This window comes from Drosophila rhopaloa, unplaced genomic scaffold, assembly GCF_018152115.1.
Source record: "Drosophila rhopaloa isolate 14029-0021.01 unplaced genomic scaffold, ASM1815211v1 contig_115, whole genome shotgun sequence".
Classification (NCBI taxonomy): Eukaryota; Metazoa; Arthropoda; class Insecta; order Diptera; family Drosophilidae; genus Drosophila; species Drosophila rhopaloa.
This window is the reverse complement of record NW_025334990.1, coordinates 1,844,261-1,863,462: the sequence shown is the minus strand read 5'-3', so window position 1 is coordinate 1,863,462 and position 19,202 is coordinate 1,844,261. Positions and strand designations below refer to the sequence as shown.

Genomic DNA, 19,202 nt, shown 5'->3' with positions numbered 1-19,202 from the left:
TTATTTAATTCAAAAGGCAGCACAAATAAAATAAAAAAAATAATGACATAGCTTCAGCGCTCGGGCATGAAAAGTACTGGTGTGCTTTTGGCTGCCCTGTTTCTAACTGTTTCCGTGGTGTAGCGGTTATCACATCTGCCTAACACGCAGAAGGCCCCCGGTTCGATCCCGGGCGGAAACATGTTGACTTTTTTTGTATTTCGCTTTTTTAACGAAAAACAGTTTTCTTTTTGTTTCCCCCTTTGTTATCTTTAAAATATAATTATAACCGTTTAAATTTAGATAGGCCAATGACGCGTTTGTCTGTCGTGCACGGGACTATCCATGACCTGTCATCATCAAAATGTCTTCATCTTTTGCTTTGGACTTTATCTTTTCTCACTCGAAGTCATTGGGCGTGTGTAGAATCTCTTAATAAGGTGGTAGCAGGTCTAGCCGTGGGGAGAAGCCCCTTGCTAATTTTGTTTGTTTTGCTAACAAGCAGCCAGTTTGTCTGGCTCGTACCCGTTCGTTCTTCTTTATTCTTCCCTTCTCACTTAAATATATTTTGTTTTACTTTACTTCCCTCGGTCCAGACCCACAACTATCCGGCTACCGAAAGTCGCGTGTGAGTCGCGTGGCTTGAATTACAAAATCCGCACATAAATCTCATCAAAGTTGGCGCCAACGCCCATTGTGATGAAAAAAAGACTCAGGAAAAATGTATAAATAAAACAATTGCTGGTGCTTGAAGGAAAACAAAAGTTAAGTGACAACAACAAGTGGTCAAGTTGAACGAAAGGAAAATGATTTGTTTGCTTTGCTTTTGGCTTTCTGCTTTTTGTCTGCTTTATCTGCCCTTGATGTAAGCTAAAAGCCTTTTGTAGAGTCAAGCAAGCTGTATTCCTTGTGCTGCTTCGGTGTCTTTGACTCACTTGGCCACAGGCCAGAAAAAATGCTTGCCCAATTTTCGTATTTTTATTCACATAAATTTAGTTTGTAAAATCGCCAAATAAACTTGAAATCTGCACAGTTGTTGAGGTTGGTTGACGTCCATGGTGGAAAATTAATAAATTATAGCTAGAAATTAAATTTTTAACATGTACATAAAAACCATGAACTCATATTTTATTTGATGACGAAGTGAAAAACTTTGTTGAATTAGTTTAAAAAATTGTATTTTTGTAAAAATACTTATTACGACAACCCGCGTAATAAGTATTTTTATTTTTATTTTCGTCCGCCTATTCTTTACTTGACTTGTAGCACTCGATTGGGGGCTGAAATAATCTTATTTGTGGAGTATGACATCACCCAGGACATTGTCGCACCCAAAACCTTCCCTACTCAACCCCACACAACGCACTTAAAATCGAGCAAATAAAACTTCATCCCTCAGAATATGACGTCACTTCCTGTCATTAACTCAAAACGAAACTCAAACATAAACAGAAACGAGCACCACCCAAAACCACCCACTCCACTCCCAGGATATTTTTACGAGTCGCGTGGAAACATTCCCGGCCGGCTAACTGAATTGCTGGCGCCACAATTCTGGTATTCTGACATTTTGTGGCGCCGCCGACTTTCAAAATTGCATGGCAACACGACGGTAATGAAAATGCCGGCCACAAAACAAAAGAATAAGGCTGAACAAAAAAGGAATCAACACTGTTAGGACAATAAGGAAAGCCCACTAAAAACCCGGGCGTGTCACAGGACAGGTATTTCCACAAGGAATCGCGCCTCATTTCACTTGTCCTGGGGTTTGAGGTGGTGGGTTGGTGGTTGAACTCTGGTGACCCCCAACACGCGACCGGCATCGTGTGGCGGTGGAAATTTCAGAGCCTGCTGCGTGTTTACGGTTAGTTTGAGTTTTCCGGATAATCGATGGAAAGCACAACGTCACACACTTGTCCTTAGCGACAGTAACTTAATCTTGATACGAACACATATTTGAAGCACAAAATGGGCTTTTAATTGCACTGCAGGTACAGTCTGCATCCGGTTTGCTTAGCAATTATTGAAGGGCTATTGAAGGGTTGAAGGCTTTGGAAAGGGCATCATAAGAATATGATGGATTTTAAGGGTCGCAAGACCTTATCCCTTAATTATTGTCCCTTTTTTATTTTTCACTTATTTTTGCACTATTATATTATTAGTATTTAAAATTAAAATTGTCTATTTATATTTGTTCCCTTTAATATATTTATAAAACAAACCATAATTACCAAAATCTAAAAAAACGTGTCTTTAAAATTAAAATTATAAACCATTTCGTTTAAAAAAAAGTTGAATTTACAACAAAAACAAAATGTAGAGTTCTAGTAGAGTAATGGCATTAAACGCCCTCGGCACAAAAGATCATTAAAATCAAGTTTTCAATATTTTCAACTTCTTTTACTGTGTTTTTATTAGCTACGTCGAAAGCCAGTAAATGAAACTAATAGGAAACTGTTTACCCCGATTGCCAAGAAATAAAGCACAAAATGAAAAGCAAAGTTGGTCTTCAGTCTGGTTCAATGACCCATTTAAAAAATTGCTAGATGAACGCAAAGCAATCCAATCTTCTCTGCTCTCTCTATCTGTTTATTGCTCCCTTTATTGCTGCCAGTGTACCATGCCCGAAGGGTAAATCAGAAATTTTGCATTACACATAGATATAGAGGGATATATAGCATTACGCACATACACAGATGGACATAAATGAAACAGTCGGTACACAAAACGCCAAGCAGACTCAACGCTTAAGTGGCTTTTAATTCAATTTCAAGCGAAGCAGAAAGAGAGCATAAAGAATGTATGATGTACGAAAAAGTCCAGTAAAACAAAGGTCATCTTTAATTGAATTAGAGGTGAAGTTATGCGTGGCATGTAAAAACATCTGAGAGATAAAAGAAAACAGGAGAGAGCCCTCAATTTGCATTTCAATTACATGACACCTACATGTGTATATCACCAGACATCAGAGATAACTTTTTCATTTAGCTTATCGCAAAAAGACAACAAGCCTCGCCCTATGACATCAACTTTAGTCGTTGATTATAAAATTATGAAAATAAAATCTATGTAAAGGAAGAGAGCCGATGACAGAAATCTCCGCTTGAGTGCCGCGAATACAAATCATTTATTTCCCTTTGACGGTCACGGCCTCGATTAGTTCTCAATTAGTTTGTCAAACAATACAAAAAATAAAAGAAAAACCCGGAATATAATTATATATCGCTCAAGTATGGCGTAAGCAAAAAGTTCAAAGTTGAGAGAGGTGTGGTTTCCTTTTCTCTCTATTACTTTTTTCAAACCTCTCCTCAGTAAACAAGAGTCGATAAAAACGAATGAGAGACCTCAATCACAATCATTGCAAAAACCTAAAGCAAATATGTACCGGCAGATAAAACATAAAATAAGTCAAGCGAAGGGACTCGAGTTTGTTTGCTACGTTTTTTTATTGTTTGCTTGCTTAGCACTTGACTTATGGGCGTGCCATATATCCAAAAACTCACCTTAAAATTGAATTTGTTGCGTGGTTATAATACTTTTATATTGATGCGCCTGTAAAGAAATTAAATACAAAATATGAATTAGTAAGAGTGGTTTTGTATTATTTATTAAAAAAAAAGTAAGCAAAATTGTGGATCCAATTTAAATAAGTAAAAATCTTTCTTTTCCGAAAACTGCTTGCAACCAAAAAACTAACAATCATTTGAAAAATAAAACAATATGATTTGTTGGGAAATTAAATAACAAACATGATCTAAAATGTTTAAAAAAATTGGGTTAAATTTGTTTTTTACTTTGTTCATTTTTTAATCAATATTATTTGAGTTAACAATTAAGTAAGCTATAATTGGTTTTCTTTGACTAAGCCAATACTTTAAAAAAATTCGCAGAGAGTGGTATTCATTTTCTCGGCAAACATATGTTCTCGTATTTTAATACAAACAGAGAAGAGATGCTGTGTCTGCTTCTCTGCGGTCAGCGCCTCTATTCGATGATGTCATGTGCATATTTTTAGTTAGCGCGCGTTAAAATATTTTCGTACTACTCGTTATTTTATATTGCGCTTTGCTCAGACAAGCACACACACAATAGTACACAGATCGTAGACTCTCCCAGCAAACAAAATACAATAATTGAATTATTAAGGGGATGAAATCTTCCGCAGAGGAAATCACCGCCCTGGAAAATCCAGGTGAACAACGAAATTTACATACAAATTACCGCATTATGAACTGATAAGCATAGAGTTTGGCAAAATATCAATTTAATTTTAATTACACCTTTCTCCGACGCGCTCAGGTGATCTTACACATTTCACTTGCCATGCACAATTGCAGACTGAAATTGGCCAATAAATCCGATCTAAATGTTTCTGCGTGAAAGCACAGACACGAAACATTGGTAATGCAATGAAGCCGCTTCTGGTGTTGATTTACAAACTCGTAGGAAATAAACAATTATGTAAGCCGCCTCTTTCATGTGCTACACAATCGCTTTTTCACCCTTCCCCTTTTTTGGTTTTTTTTGTAATTTTTTTTGCATTATGAATTCATTTATGCAGCAACACGTTTGCGCTTATTGTTGCTCCAGCTCTATTGTTATATGATGATAATAATGATGATGGTCTTTTTATACAGCTTTATTGTTGCCCTCGTGTTTGGCAATGCTTCAATGCAGAGAAGTTATTTAAAAACCAGATTTTTTATTGACATTTGTGCCCAATAAAGTGGGTTAGCCAGTCATTTAGAAGAGGAAAGATCACCAGGCAGAGAATTTCCTATTGGAAGTGGCCGGAAGAGGAATTGCATTGGCATTTATAGTATTATGGTCAACCACTTGTCACGTTTGCAAGCCACAAAACAAAATTACATTTAATTCCATAGTATTTACATTAATTACAACAAATTGAGGCAATTTTAAGAGACGAGAAAAAAGAATAAAACAAGAACTGGTTCCCATTTCCCACGCCCACACAACGGGAGAGAACGAAATTAGCCTAAATTCCAATTTAAATTTAGTTCAGTCGGAGCAGACCGCCATAATAACAGGCTTTCAATCACTTTCAGCTGAAAAGAGGGGGTATATATACAAAGAAAGAGAGAAAAGAAAAAAAATACCCAACGAAAAGATACAATTCAATTGAAGTTCAAGCGCAGCAGAAGAAATGCAAGCAAGAAATGTTAAAGAAGGCAAGAAATGCAGACACACAGCTCCATCATCATCATCGCCGCTGTCTTCCCATCTTTATAGAAATTGTCTACATTTTTCTCTGCTTCGCTCCCCAACATTTTCGGTATAATTATCCACATTGTTGTGCTTTCCTTCTGCGGGTTCCAAGCTTTTAAAGCAGCAATAATAACAGAAAACAGTGACAACCACATTCACGGTGACTGCACTTTACAAATGATGCTTTTGATATCTAAATGTCTACATACATATCTACTTTTCCAAATGCAATTTAAATTAATACTTTCGAAGGGTTTCAGATAGGTTTAAAATATATGCAGAATTTATGTTCGACCAACACATTAATATTATTTTATGAATGGATTGGATTGGAGTACTTCTTGTTTTGTATTAAATATTTAGTGTGATTTTGAATAGGTTTCAATTTTGTTGTTGGATAAGTTCAACTGTTGCAAAATGAAGTACATTTTTTATTTTGGCAAAATGAAGTTTGATTTATTGTTTCTGAATAGTTTTATACAAAACTCATATATTTATTAAAAATTTAAATGAAGTAATTAAAAAACAAAAATTTAATTAAGTGACTGACATTTTCTCTTGTCGTTTCACAAAAAAAAACGTTTCATGCAAAACCATTTAAAGGGTAATGGGTATCCGACTTGCAGTCAACTCTTTTTCTTCCAAGATATATGTTGTGTTGCAGCAGTTTGTTATTGGCTGATGCGGCTGTGCTTCTTCTGCAACTGTACATTTGTTATTGCTTGTCCCTGTCTCTTCTATCTCTTTTGCCTGGTTTATTGTTGTTCTTGCTGTTTTATTGATGAGCTGCAGTTGTTTAGCCAGCAGCAACATCTCTCTTTTTTTTAATCTCGCTTATGTGTCTCTGTTTTGAAGCTTGGCACGTACGCCTCTTTTATTTATTTATGTGTGGGTCTCTGTCTCTCTCTCGCTCTCCCTCAATCTTCCCGTCTCACTCTGTTGCATCTTCACGTCAATTTGCTTTAGGGCAGAAACAGAGTACATTTTTTTTGTTTGCCTTTCAGGGAGCCATAAATTTTAAGCGTTGGCTTTGGGACAAATTTGTTTTTGGTCTTAGCCAGGGTTGCCAGGCACATCGCATAAGGAAACTCCCAGCCTATTAATCAAAATTATGCAGCTTAATCCTAACCATTTTCAAATCAATTAATCATTAGTCTTGTGACGTCAGTGGGATTTTTTGATAGGCATACGCTTGAGTAAACAATTTTCAATTCCCAATCAAAAGTCATTAGGGCTCGTTGGCCCATCAAATGCATTTGCATTGACGGACACGCCTCAATAAAGGTTAGAAAGTTGGTTATTTCTTCTTCTTGAAGTGCATTTCTTATCTTTTTTTCAAATTGTTTAGGGGGTCTGTCATTTTCGAATTTCCGTCTCATTTCCATACAAACATTTTTTTTGGTTAGTTTCCTCAACAATTGTTTGTTTACAGTTTTAACTATCCACTTCCTCCCGTCAGAATGAGCCAAACACACAGAAACAAATACTGTCGACTCATTTTGAATATAATAATGCTATCTGCCTCTGATAGTAAAAGACACAATTTAAATTCAACAGCTCCTAAACTTGTTAAGCTAATAAATGTTATTTTGATATTTTAAAATATATATATAATATCAGTTGTGGATATATTGTATTCGCATAAGGTATAAAAAAGTCAGAATTTTATGTAATATCATCAAGTAAATTATATTTTCGTATTAATTTTTCTCCTTATAAATACATTGGGATTTCCGCTGTTCCACTTACACATTGATTTTTCACTTTTATAATTCGAAGCAGATGTAACGGATTATATACTGTTTTTTTTTTTTAATCGTGTTCTTTTTTCTTTTGTATAACAGTTATGTAATTTCCATTAAATATCAATTTATAAAGATACAAAAAAAGCCTCAACGATTTTCGTAAGTTATCGCAATGCAACTTGCGGTGTGGAAAAAAAAAAAAAACAATTGAAACCCTCAACGAACGAGTCACGTCTAATTTGCGAATTCAAAATGAACAACGGACCAAGAGGAACAAATGAAAAAACACGGCACAAGTGGAAGTGATAAGGGGTGATAAAGGGGGAGGCAGCATAAGCATTGAATTATAAAGCCCACTGTCCATGTCTATGTGTATGAGCAAATTCGAATTAGCAACAAAAGCCAGCTAACAAAAAGAGCAAATTTTCTTTTTTATTTTTTTATAAGCAATGTGTGCGAAATGACGTCATGTAGCCCACAAAAGGTAGTTGAAGCAATGGAATGCTAAATTTCGATATGATGAGCAGGAAATAATAAAAATTGTAGAAAGTTGCTAAAGTAAAATTTGTCGGTTAGTTAGACCCTAGCAATGTGATCATCAAGTCCTTAGAAATTATAATGCGGTTTTTCTGTGTACCTACTTTACAGGTACTTGTATCGGAACAGCAATCTAACCAGAAAGCGTAACAAGAGCGAAGGTTCTGATAAGATTGCCTCAAAACAGAAATACAGTCCAACTTGTATGACTTGCGCCATTTTTATATTTTTTGTTCTATTTATAATATTTGATATACATTTTCAAACCATGATCAGTTTTCATAAAGTAAATAAAAGTATTTTTTCATTAGTCACATTTAATTTAGCTTAATTTTTTGAAAATAGTAATAATTAATAACCGATTGTATTAGAATTTTGGATCTAAAAAAATATATATAACAATAAAAATTAAATGAAAATGTTTTTTGATATAAAGAATTAAAAAAAGGAAAATATTTTTCTTTCTGAAGTAGTATTCTTTTAACCCTAAAAAAATTATTTATGGATTATATTATTTTTAAAGTCTAAAAATAACTCTAACAATATCGGTGCAAATTCAAAATTTAACATTCGCCGATACTTACAAAAATAATCCAACCAACTGCAAGAACTCACGTTGAAAACTATAAAATCTTGTCTGCAGGCATCAGGTTGCACTGACAAATGGCATAAACAAGTTTTCAATATTTACAAATCTGTTTATCACTTGTTGCTGCTTTTCGCTATTTACTTTGCTAAAGGGGAGGGACCAAGGAGAAAAGTGGGTCACGAAACTTGCCAACAGATGCGCGCAAGCAGGCGATTTACTAGCGACATGGCACCAAGTGCATTAGACACACTCTCAAGATTCGCTAGTAGCAACAAATTGCTTTACAAAAAATTACAACAACCAAATTTGATAAAATCGGCGACGATAATCTGAAAGCCGTATGACGTGCAACTGTATTTCTATTTTCTATAAACTGACAAGCGCATAGAAAGTCGGAGGGAGAACGAAGCATGAATCATAAGGAAAGGAAAAGCACACGCACACACATTCACTCCCACCCGAAAAGAGAGAGAAGAAAAGTGGCTAGAACATTAAGCTTAAACATGGGCGGATTAAAAAGGGGAGCTGGGTATAGCACCCTCAAATGTATTAGATTATGTTAATATGTAAATAAGCTCATGAAATAATTTTTTTTTTAACAGTCTAAATTAAAAAGTTTAGTCCCCTAAAATTTTACTCTAAATCCGCCACTGTGCTAAAAGCATAACAACAAAATAGACACACTATCACACACATCGAATTGCGTGTGCTTGACCAAACCCAAAAAACAAAAACAACACTTATTAGAGAAGCACAAAAGATGGCGTCACCGGGCAATTGCTGCTCATCATTGGAACAGTAAAAGCGAATACAGAGCACTTGCGGATCATTAATATTTAACGGGATTATTACACACTATCCCTAAAATATATGGACACTCACCGGTATTTTTCGTATTCTTCGTAAATCGTCGATCCTCCAGTGGCCACAAGCACAGGTCACAAATACAACGGTCACAGTCACTGTATGTAAGAGGAGGAACGCACGCGTTTTTTATTTGTACTCTCGCTCTCGCACCTCGATTTTCGGCTGCTATTTTATACAAACACACATATGCCACAGAGAGAGAGAGACTAACGAAAAAGGGGAGGGAAAGGGGAGAAAATGTAAAAGATTTAACTTTTTATTGCTTTTAATACAATTTTTTTTTAAATAATTGGTTTTTTGTTTTTGTGCTTCTTTCACTACACCAAATAAATGTTAATATATTTTAAAGATGGCCGATGCTAACGGCACTTTGCACTATTAATTCTTGTAAAGAATGCACCGCGTACTGCTGCAAATAAATAGTTGAATTGCCTACGAGAACTCAATCCAAAATCGTACGGACACGTCCGACGACCAGCGCACGAATGAAGCACAAAAGAGAACGGCACAAGCGAATCGAACTGGAAGGCGAGCGGGTAGTGTTGGGCAACGTCAAGTGGAGATGTTAAAAAACATTTCGACTTAAGAAACTCCCAGACAAACTGGCTTCCAAATCGGGGTTAACTAAATTTGGTAAACAATCGAAAAGCATCACATTGCGGTGCAAATTTCTCAGATTGCGGAAAAAATTCAATAGTTTAAACAGAGAGAGCGAGAGAGAGGTACATCATCCTGCAACGCCCAAATATACGAGCTTGTGTGTGTGTGCGAGAGAGAGAGTGTGCGGGGAGGAACGAATTGTTAGAGCGAAGCGTAGGGGGAAATAGCGGTGCGAGTCCTTTTCGCCACTTTTTGACCACAAGATACGCTTCTTTCGGCGCTCTCGCCGCACTTTTAGGTATTCTTCGCACAAAAACTATGTCAATTAAGCCGCACACGTCGATTATGTCATATTATTTATACAAATACACGTTCACACACAAGCGTCGCGCCATATACACATATTTGTTTCTGCGTGTGTGTGTATCAACGGCGTCCCATCACCGGCAACGCCGTGAAAAAATCGATGGGCGCTCTGCGGCTTCGCTTCCGAGTTTATTCTGATTTCCATTATTCAAGACTATCACTATTTTAAAACACTAACTAATTGGTTAAACAAACCACTGCTTACAATTTGTAAATGCTGAATTCACGAAATTTCGCCCGCGTGATGTGTTTCGTTTTCGATATTCGCTTCGAGTGTGGCCGCGACGTGAATCTGTAGAAATACTTAAATTAAATTCTTTTAAAATACCAGCAGCTCATGCGCAGTACGTTATGACCTAGCAGAGATTCAAACCACTTGGCTGGTCCTATAAATGCTGTTTATAGCCTCTTCCCACAGACGCTTAAAAAATAAAGTGCTTATACTGGTCGGAGTTAAGGCGTAGAAAAATACGATTACGAAAAAAACTCCTTTAACTAAAGAGAAAACGCTACCTTTTTAAATATAATTGTCAAAGATGGAAGAAAACCTTTTCTTATTAAAATATATAAAAAAATAGAATGTCTTATTAGCAAACTTCGAGCGATTGTATAAGAATAGTACAGAGTTTCTGAGTACTTATGTTCTTTAAAGACTTTCCAAAAACGATTCTACAAGGATATGACCTAATTTCTCTGATTGGAAGATGCAGACTTGATTCAATTTGCGTTTCTTTTTAGCCCACGTACTACTCACATAATCTCTTCCAAAACATATATATTTTATATAAAAAGTTTTCGTGTGTCAGCATGCTGTATGGAATTTTGGTCTTTGGAAACCATTTTGGTAGCACGATACAATGGGAAATATTAGAGGAAATAATATCTCAAATTAGACAACAAATGTAATTGAATTAAATATAAAAATGTACGCAGAAACATAAACTAGTTAGGCTGCAGCATCCAAATATTCAATACAAATTTTGTTATGTAAATTCTTACTTAAAACTGATTTCACATCAACTGGTTCAACCTGGTCCCAAACAAATGACGTTATAGCCAATGCGCTTCGAGGAATTGTTTTTGGGCAAACTAGTAATCAAAATTCGCTTTTATATTTTTTAAGCACTCTTGTATTTGAAAAACATAATACATTTTCAAAACATAACCCAAGCGCTGCAGTCTGGTATATTATCAAAAAAACGAGAAAGAAAGAAAACTGCGGCTTGTACATTTGCAGCTGTTACAAAATTAAACTATTCTACATTTTGATTTCGATTTAAAACAAAATCGATTTTTCGATAATTTTTTTGATGTTGTAGTCGTCCGATTTTTATAAAAGTAAAACGGTAATTTCGAAATCGTTTGAAATGACTATATCTCGGAGTATATGGATAATATTGAGAAACAATGAGGTTTATAGTCGGTTTTATCGAAATAACTTTAAATTTGTGGGACAAGTATGCGAATGTTTAAACGGACAAACGGACGGAGATGTCTAGATCGACTGGCCTGGTGATGTTGATCATCAAATGCGTTGAAAACTTTTGACTAAAATTATAAAGTATAAAAAAGATAATGAGAAAAAAATATATGTCATTTCCTAATTTATATTATACGGCATAGTTTTTCGTAAAACAGTAAAAGGTCGCAATCGTTAAAGTAGTTTCAGTAAAACTTCAGTAATTTAAAATCGTTGTATGACAACGTAGATCAATTTTGGAGGTTTATATGCCTTTAAATTATGACATGAGTATTTGCTTTTCTTACTTTTTCGACGTCCTTAATATCGAGAAATATTACTCTAGAAGAGAAACAATTGAAAGACATCCAAATATAAAAGTTTCCACCTAATGTATCTTTAGCAGAATACCGTATACAATTCTTGTTTTCTTGTTAACTCATCTTACCACTCGGGATATTTGTTTGCCGTTCACAGTAATTCATGTACTTCGACATATAGACATTATTTACGATTTTCGAGATAAGTCGTTTATATGTGCACGCAGATAAACTTGAAAAATCTTTTAAACTTTGATCTGTTAAATGGTCTGATTTTAAAGAAATTTTCTTATTCTTTTGAGGTGATTATTCCGTTTTCGTTTTATATAAAAGGGACAACATTTTTAATCCAGTTATTAAAAAAGGGCTTACAAAAATACAAAAATTTAATTAAATATAATTAATACAAATATAAAATATTCATTTCTGTATGTTGGGCTTAAGAGTAAGTCGGTATAATAATAAAATTCTGAAATAAAGGTTGTACTTTTCCATAATATTTGGTTTTTTGTTCAGTAAAAAAATATATTTCCCATCACTATCATTTTCCATGGTGTAAGTAAATTTCGATTTATGCCATAAAAATAGAATTTCCTACCCAAGAAACCATTATTTTCATTCCCTTTTTATATTTAACAAAATTATATTCTCGAAAGTCTCTGCAGAATGGTAGCAGCTATGATCCGTCAATCCCAATTTTAGGGCCGAAAAAGATCATTACACTGGCTTGAGTTGCAGAAACAGAGTTTTCAACTTTTGCCAGCTTAGATAAGAATCCATTTAAATATGTCAATACTCCATTATAACTAAGTGATTTTTTGGGGGTCATTTGCGTCTTCTTTAAATAAAGCAAACTCTATGGAGCACTGTTTTAAAAATAGGCAGTAACAATATGGTTCTTACTATGAGTCTAAATAAAACAAAAACAATTAGTGAAAAATTAAAAAGCAAATCGTGATCGCTTCGCTGATTTTAAACATATATCCACACATTTCGGGATATATTCATTTTTATTTTTTTTTAATTGGACGGTTGTATCAAATAGCTGTCATGGGAACAATAGGTCGTTTTAAATTAAAGTAACTCGTAGGTTTTTGTAAATTTACAACCGAAATTCCTTATCCTAAAAATGTAAAAGCGTATAACACAATGTTATAAAAAGGAACGTATAAAAAAGGTTCATTGACTAGTACATTTTTATTATAACTGCCGAGGTATATTCACAAAGGTACATAGCTTCTATTCGAATAATTCGACTTATGCAAGTTCGACTGTAAGTTTTATTAACAGAAATACTGAAACCAAAAAAAAGTGTATGATAAAGAGAGTAAGAGCGCAAGAGCTCCTCTTTAGTGTGACCGCGGCTGAGCCCCAGAAAAATAGCCCTCAAATTAAAAATACTAAAAGAGCTACGTTCCCATTCGATATACATCGATTCGTAAATAATATATCGATATATGTATATATATCTTTTTTTCCAGCTCTACCGAAAATCATTCGAAAAATTTGTACGGTTCGGAGTAGGCACGTCCGGATTTTAGCGCGATTTCGTGTGTTTTTGGTCGCCACTCGAGTGTAAAGAAATTTGTACACCATCGAATCAAATCGCGAGTGCAATTTTGTAAATACAAAAAAGAAAAGGTGCGGAGAATAGTAAAAAATTAATGCAACAAAAATAAACGCAGCAAAACAACGGGCCGAAAGATACGAAAAGAAGAAGCAGGCGAAGCAGAAGAGAAAAAGACATATAAAGAAGCCGCCATAGCGGCATGAGTGGGAAAGAGAGGGCAGAGGAGACAGAGAGCGAATAGTGTGGTTGTAGTGGTGGGCGGTCGTGTTTTTTTTCGTTGAAAAATCACCGTATTTTAGGGGAAATTTACAAAAACAAAGGAAAACAAAGAATTTAAATGCAACTTTTAATTCTTTTGACTTATATATGGAAATAAATCATAAATAATCTTATAAAACATTAAAGCACCCACAAATACTAACACCAAGTAGTCGCGCTCTTGTCTCTTCTTATTTTAAGTGTTATTCTCTCTGCGTAAACGTTTTGTTTATTACCCCCGCTCTTCTATTTCCTTTCTTTGATTTTAGCCGCGCGCGCATACGTTAAATTGTTGTTAATTTTACAGTGTGTAATGTTTAATTAATACCCTGTCTCTCTATCTTTATCTCTTTTGTTTTGAAATTTAATTGATAACGCATCGGAAATAGTGTCTGGCAAATTCATAATCATAATAATCCATGTGTGCATTAAAACAGCATTTTTCTAGTGTCAAACCAGTTTGAAAAGTTTGAAAATATATATATATATTTATATATATATCTGTGCTGCCGCCAGTTCTAATCGTTAAATCAATAAACAAAACTGGAAGCCATTAGCTGAAATAACAAAAACCAGGAACGACAGAAGATATCAACGGAGAAAATGAAGCCAAAGCAGAAGATTTCCTTAGAGCCGCTCTTGCTCATCGCCCTGCTCCTCGGAATTTTGGTGGCCACCACCCACGCTCAAGACCAGGTAATACCCTCGGAAAAGATATATATCTTCAAACCCATTTCGTTGGAAAATTAGAACATATATAATATTTTTTTCCAAAAACTAGTCGGTTAATTTTTATTAGAAGTAACAAATAAAATCATACAAATGTAAAAATTTTGTTTGAACTCATAATTATTAGACAGTGTTATTTTTTTCAACAATGTATATTCACTTAGATTTTAATTGTTAAGCCTGAGGCAATATTTGAAAAATTCGTATCTTATTTTAAGAATAATTCAAATTTGTGATATAAAAAAAACATTATATTACGATATAGTAAGTTTCATTTAATTCATTAACAAATATGATTGCATAGTAATACACTCATTAGCAATACACTTACCCATACATAGTTAACTAATACACTCATTAGCAATACACTTAACCATACATAGTTAACTATTCTTTTGTAGTTAAACAAACCAAATACGGAGTATCCAATTGACCTTTTCTTAAGGGATAATTGTCAGCCACTTCTTCTAGTTCTCTCCGAATTTAATTGAGGCAAATTCAATCAGGAATTCGAACTGCCTTCACCCAATTTTCCCACCTTTCCCCGGCTTGATTTCATGTACACTTAAGTTGTTTTTGCGGCTTGTGGTTGTCCATGTTGCTGTTGCACTTATTATGCAAAATTCGGCAACCGAGAGGCCGAAGATATATTGAGAGATATGTTGGGCAGCCATGAAATCTCCAAGGCATTGCACTGGATGCAATTTGTGGCTGCGGATAATGAAGAGGAAAGGCCTTCTTGTCTCGACGAGTAAGCTGGCTCCAGCCGGCTCTGCTGCTCCTTCTGTTCTTGTAGAAAAGACATTAAAAACGTCTGCATTGCGAACGCATAAATATGGCAGCACACTATACGCACAGACATCAGCACTCTGAAATAGACAAGGCTGCTGCGGTCCGGTCAAATAAGGCTGCAAATCTGAAATTGGTCATCGGGTCCAACTCGGATCGATGTTGTCAGTCGTTACCCATTAGCGATGAGAGATGAGTGCCGCCAGAGAATCAGATATACTACGTTCAGATAGACAGAATGCGGTTCGGAGCTATAGAGATGATTCAATTTCCGACGAATTCCTTTCCTTACACATGCTTTCGTTAATCACCTAACGAATGAGTTCATTTAGTGCCTGGAAATAGTGCTCGAAAATTGTTTACAGATAATTTAGAAACTCACCTGTCCAAAACTACTTGAAAGGAAACTTCTACTATTAAGAAAATTGTTTCCATAATCAAATCAAAAAAAAACCAATCTACAAGGGAAATCATGTAATTGTTGTTCCAAGCCAAAACTTTAAAAACAACACAAAAAAGGTTTATTTTGTATTTAAGATTCATATATGATTCATAAGATCTTAATAAATGTTAAACATAATTGTTTGTTTTTTTAATTTATAAATTGGAATCATGAGATGAAAGAACCTTTTTCAAATAACTAACAAATTGTATATCACTCCACTATTGATCGAAAATTAATTAAAATGAAAAACTAAAAATATGTATTGAATATTAACTTTAACCTTTGATAAAAGACTAACAGCTAGTTTTACCTTTTGTAGGATTTAGCTATTAAACGTTACTAAGCAAATGGTGGCAGGCTTTAAATTATTTAGTTTTAATTATCTTCTTAACAGTAAAATTTGGTGCCTTTAACGTATTTATGTAAATTATTGGCACATGATTCTAAAAAAATGAAAATGTAACCTCCGGTTAAACGACGTGTTTCTATGACAGGTTTTTATTTTTCTAAGAGAGTTTACAGTTGCATTTCCAGAGGCTCATCACTGATAGCACGTCTGGTTTTGGGCCTGGGTTCTGGGCCAGTTTTTGATACAACTTCTGCTTCTGGTCACAATGATCTTTGCCATCGATGGTAGCCAACAAAAGCATCCGGCTGTTGCCAATTTCGATGGCTGTGTTTGCCTCTTTCACTGTTTATTTGTTTGTTTGTTCGTCGTTTGCCTGTTGGTTTGTTTGCTTTTATTGGTGTGTGACTTATTGGCCCGAAAAATTTCTACACACACTACTCTCACACATAAATAGTGCGATGGCCTTTTGCCCCTTCACATTCCCCCCAAACACCCAGTAATCTTGTTTTTGCCATTCCGTCCATCTTGTGTCCTGTTTTTGGTGTTTGTCACTTGTTTTTGCCAAAATTGGCATTCGTGGTTATCCCCCTCCTTTTGTTCCTCCGAACTCCTTCTCCTGACGCCAAAAACATTTTGAGAACGTGCTCGGAAAATTGATGAGTAGCTCGGAAGGAGATGGATATAGATTGAGCGAAAGAGAGGGTTTTGATGTTTGTGACAGTTGCAAGTTCCACACTATTTGTTTTCTTTTCCTCCCCAGCTTATTTACAAATTATTCCCCTTATTAGCATTAATGCAATCTCCAGTTCACGAAGAAGATTATGTTTATTTTTGATGTCATGGGATCAATTCTTCTTATAACATTTTAGATATCTAATAGAAAAAAAAAAGAAAGAATTTTAAGCTAAAGAAACTTATATAAAGAGCCTTTGATAAGATATTCTAAAAACTTTAAAGCTATTTTTTTCCTTTCCTCTCTAACTCATTTACAAATTATATCCAGTACACATCGAAGATATTGTTTAATTTTGATATACTTGCAATTCTTCTTATAACATTTTAGATAAGTAGTAACAAATATAGTATAAATATAAAGCTTAAGAATTCACGGGTACACTTTTTAGTTTTGAACTTTTAAAGAGGGGTATGATAAGATATATATTAAAAACCGTATATATTTTTGTATATATTTCTTACTTGTATTTGGATTATATTCGCAATATAAAAATAAAATCTTTCATTTTGATAACATTGATCTCACATTTTGAAAACATTTTGTTTCAATGTAGAAAAGATAGTGTGGGGGTGTGAGTCCTGTCACCTAAAAGGTGTCAAATCCTACATACCACGCCCCTTTGATATTCGCTGCACTTCTTTCACCCCCTCTATCTCTCTATTTTTCCATATTCCTCCGTCGTGTTCCCTCGCCTGCTGGTAATGTTTATTTTCCTAAATTTCGTGGAATATCGATCCATTGCCAGACGGCGACAGACTGCGATAAGGTTCAGCCGGTATTGGGTTTTCCTTGCGATCGATTCTCTGGATCTAGCTACCTAAACAATCGACTATTCCTTGAATTGGGTAATCATATTCCAATTTATGGTTATTGCTGGTGGAAAGGAAATTAAAAAAAAATGGTTTTATATTTAAATCGGCTTGAGTTTCAGATTTGATCTCTAAACAATGCGAAATATATTAGATTCAAGGCGCTGTGTATTATTTTTAAATTTTGCATTTTTATGTGAGGCTTTAGGTTTTTTGAAAGAACATTTTTATGTAGTTATTAGAGCAATAGAAGCAATTTTTCGTTTTTTTTTAAATATTGCAATCATATATTTCAAGAATAGAGACAGGGGCGGCAAAATTTAATTGAATTTTCAATCATTAAATTTGTCATGATTAATAATTTTTGGAATAGGAACTAGGTTATGAAAGCGACTTTTATTCGAAATGGAACTGTTTTTGATATTAAAATTACAAATATGTAAGAACAAAATATTAGATTATTAATTCTAAGTTACTCACATTGTTATTATGCATAAATAGCATTTAATTATTTATTTTATTTAAGTTTCTGTGCACATTTCAGGTTTCATCTCCTCCGCTCATTCATTTCATTCAATCTTTGTTCATTACCTTTCCCATATGTTAATTATCTACTCCTCAAGCTTCCCCCTTATTTCCGCCGCGGTTTACAATTTTTTCAATTATTATTCACGTGTGTCTCTTTTCATTTGCCTTTGCACCAGTATTCATTTCATATGTTGCTGTTGTTGTTATGCACTTGCTCTCTCTCTGTCTCTTTTCTCCCCTTCCCCCACCTTTGTTGCCTTTTTGTCTCGGCTCACCTTCTATGCATTTTAGTTACAGGAAATTATAATACTCCAAGTCGAAGTTGTAATACCCTGTAATTTTAGCTAAAAATAAATAAGAAATAAGTTCTATCCGCAAACAAACCAAAAGCAAAAATAGGATATTACAGAAACGATGTAAGACGTTGTAATAAAAATTTAATTTTTGTTACAACTAGACAAGAATATTGTGTAAAAATGTAACATTGATCAAAGCTACATTTACAAATTCCGCAGGGTAAAAAGAAACATAAACTTTAAAGCAAGTGCTTTTTCACTTTTTTAAATCTTACCATAACAAATAATTTTTAAAGCCAAAGTCCTAGACTTTTACTCAATTTATTCCCGTACATATGTATATTACCGGTATATTTTAAATACAAATTATAAGGATATAGCTAAAATAAAAAAATAAATAAGAAGCAAAAAATTCGTATGTATGTAACAGACCTTTTCAGTAATTAAATGGCGACTTGGCGAGAATGTTAAATATTATTATCTTTTTGCCATTTTCTATATACTTTTTTAATGTCACACGAGTGCACACACATAAAAGCAAGATGCATATGCGACAGATTAATTGCGGTAATCTAAGTTCAATTGAAAATCCCCACAAGCAATCTGCGTCAATACTAATCAAGCCAGTGCAAACAAGATCAAATGAGAGAAGAGAGGTTGAAAAAGTACAGGAAAAGACTGGGGGAGAGCAAATTTTGCTAAACACGTGTAATTTAGCTGTGACATACATATTAATAATTTTCTATAAATTACTTAATTTTTTCATTTGCACCTGACAAAAAATACAATTCAATTAAAATAATAATCGCAGGCTTACCGCAAATAAATCATAAACGAGAACATTTGCTACATGACTGAGCGTAAGAGCGAGAGCTCAGAAAAACTAAAGAGTTTTAACAAATGAGAGGAGCAGAAAGAGAAGAAAAGAGAGTGCGTTGTAAATTGTAAATGAAGCGAACGAAGCACAGAAGAAGCAGAAACCAGCATAAAAAAAATGTTTGTGCG

General features: G+C 34.4%; 2 protein-coding genes and 1 non-coding gene across 18 annotated transcripts in view; 2 read left to right on the top strand and 1 right to left on the bottom strand.

Moving 5' to 3' along the window:
• The window catches only part of LOC108038623 (protein hu-li tai shao), a 30,052-nt gene extending 19,851 nt beyond the window's left edge, over nt 1-10,201 (bottom strand). For 5 of the 10 annotated variants that reach the window (XM_044461958.1, XM_044461959.1, XM_044461960.1 and 2 more), the window contains exons 1-2: nt 8,959-9,439; nt 3,483-3,531 (exon numbers count right to left, since the gene is read on the bottom strand). The gene's annotated coding sequence lies outside the window, so the exon portion shown is untranslated. Of the gene's footprint in view, nt 1-3,482; nt 3,532-8,958; nt 9,456-10,114 lie in introns of those variants that run through there. The other 5 variants (XM_044461955.1, XM_044461957.1, XM_044461956.1 and 2 more) reach the window with 5 other exon arrangements.
• On the top strand, nt 109-181 carry Trnav-aac. The gene has a single exon. It is a non-coding gene; the product is annotated as a tRNA-Val (tRNA).
• A 2,984-nt stretch (nt 10,202-13,185) lies between the features above and the next one.
• Nucleotides 13,186-19,202, top strand: part of LOC108052783 (syndecan) — a 107,795-nt gene continuing 101,778 nt past the window's right edge. For 6 of the 7 annotated variants that reach the window (XM_044458208.1, XM_044458188.1, XM_044458178.1 and 3 more), the window contains exons 1-2: nt 13,186-13,329; nt 13,906-14,212. In XM_044458208.1, coding sequence (XP_044314143.1) covers nt 14,120-14,212 — 93 coding nt within the window. In that variant the 5' untranslated portion in view covers nt 13,186-13,329; nt 13,906-14,119. The remainder of the gene's footprint in view (nt 13,330-13,905; nt 14,213-19,202) is intronic. The other variant, XM_044458161.1, reaches the window with a different exon arrangement.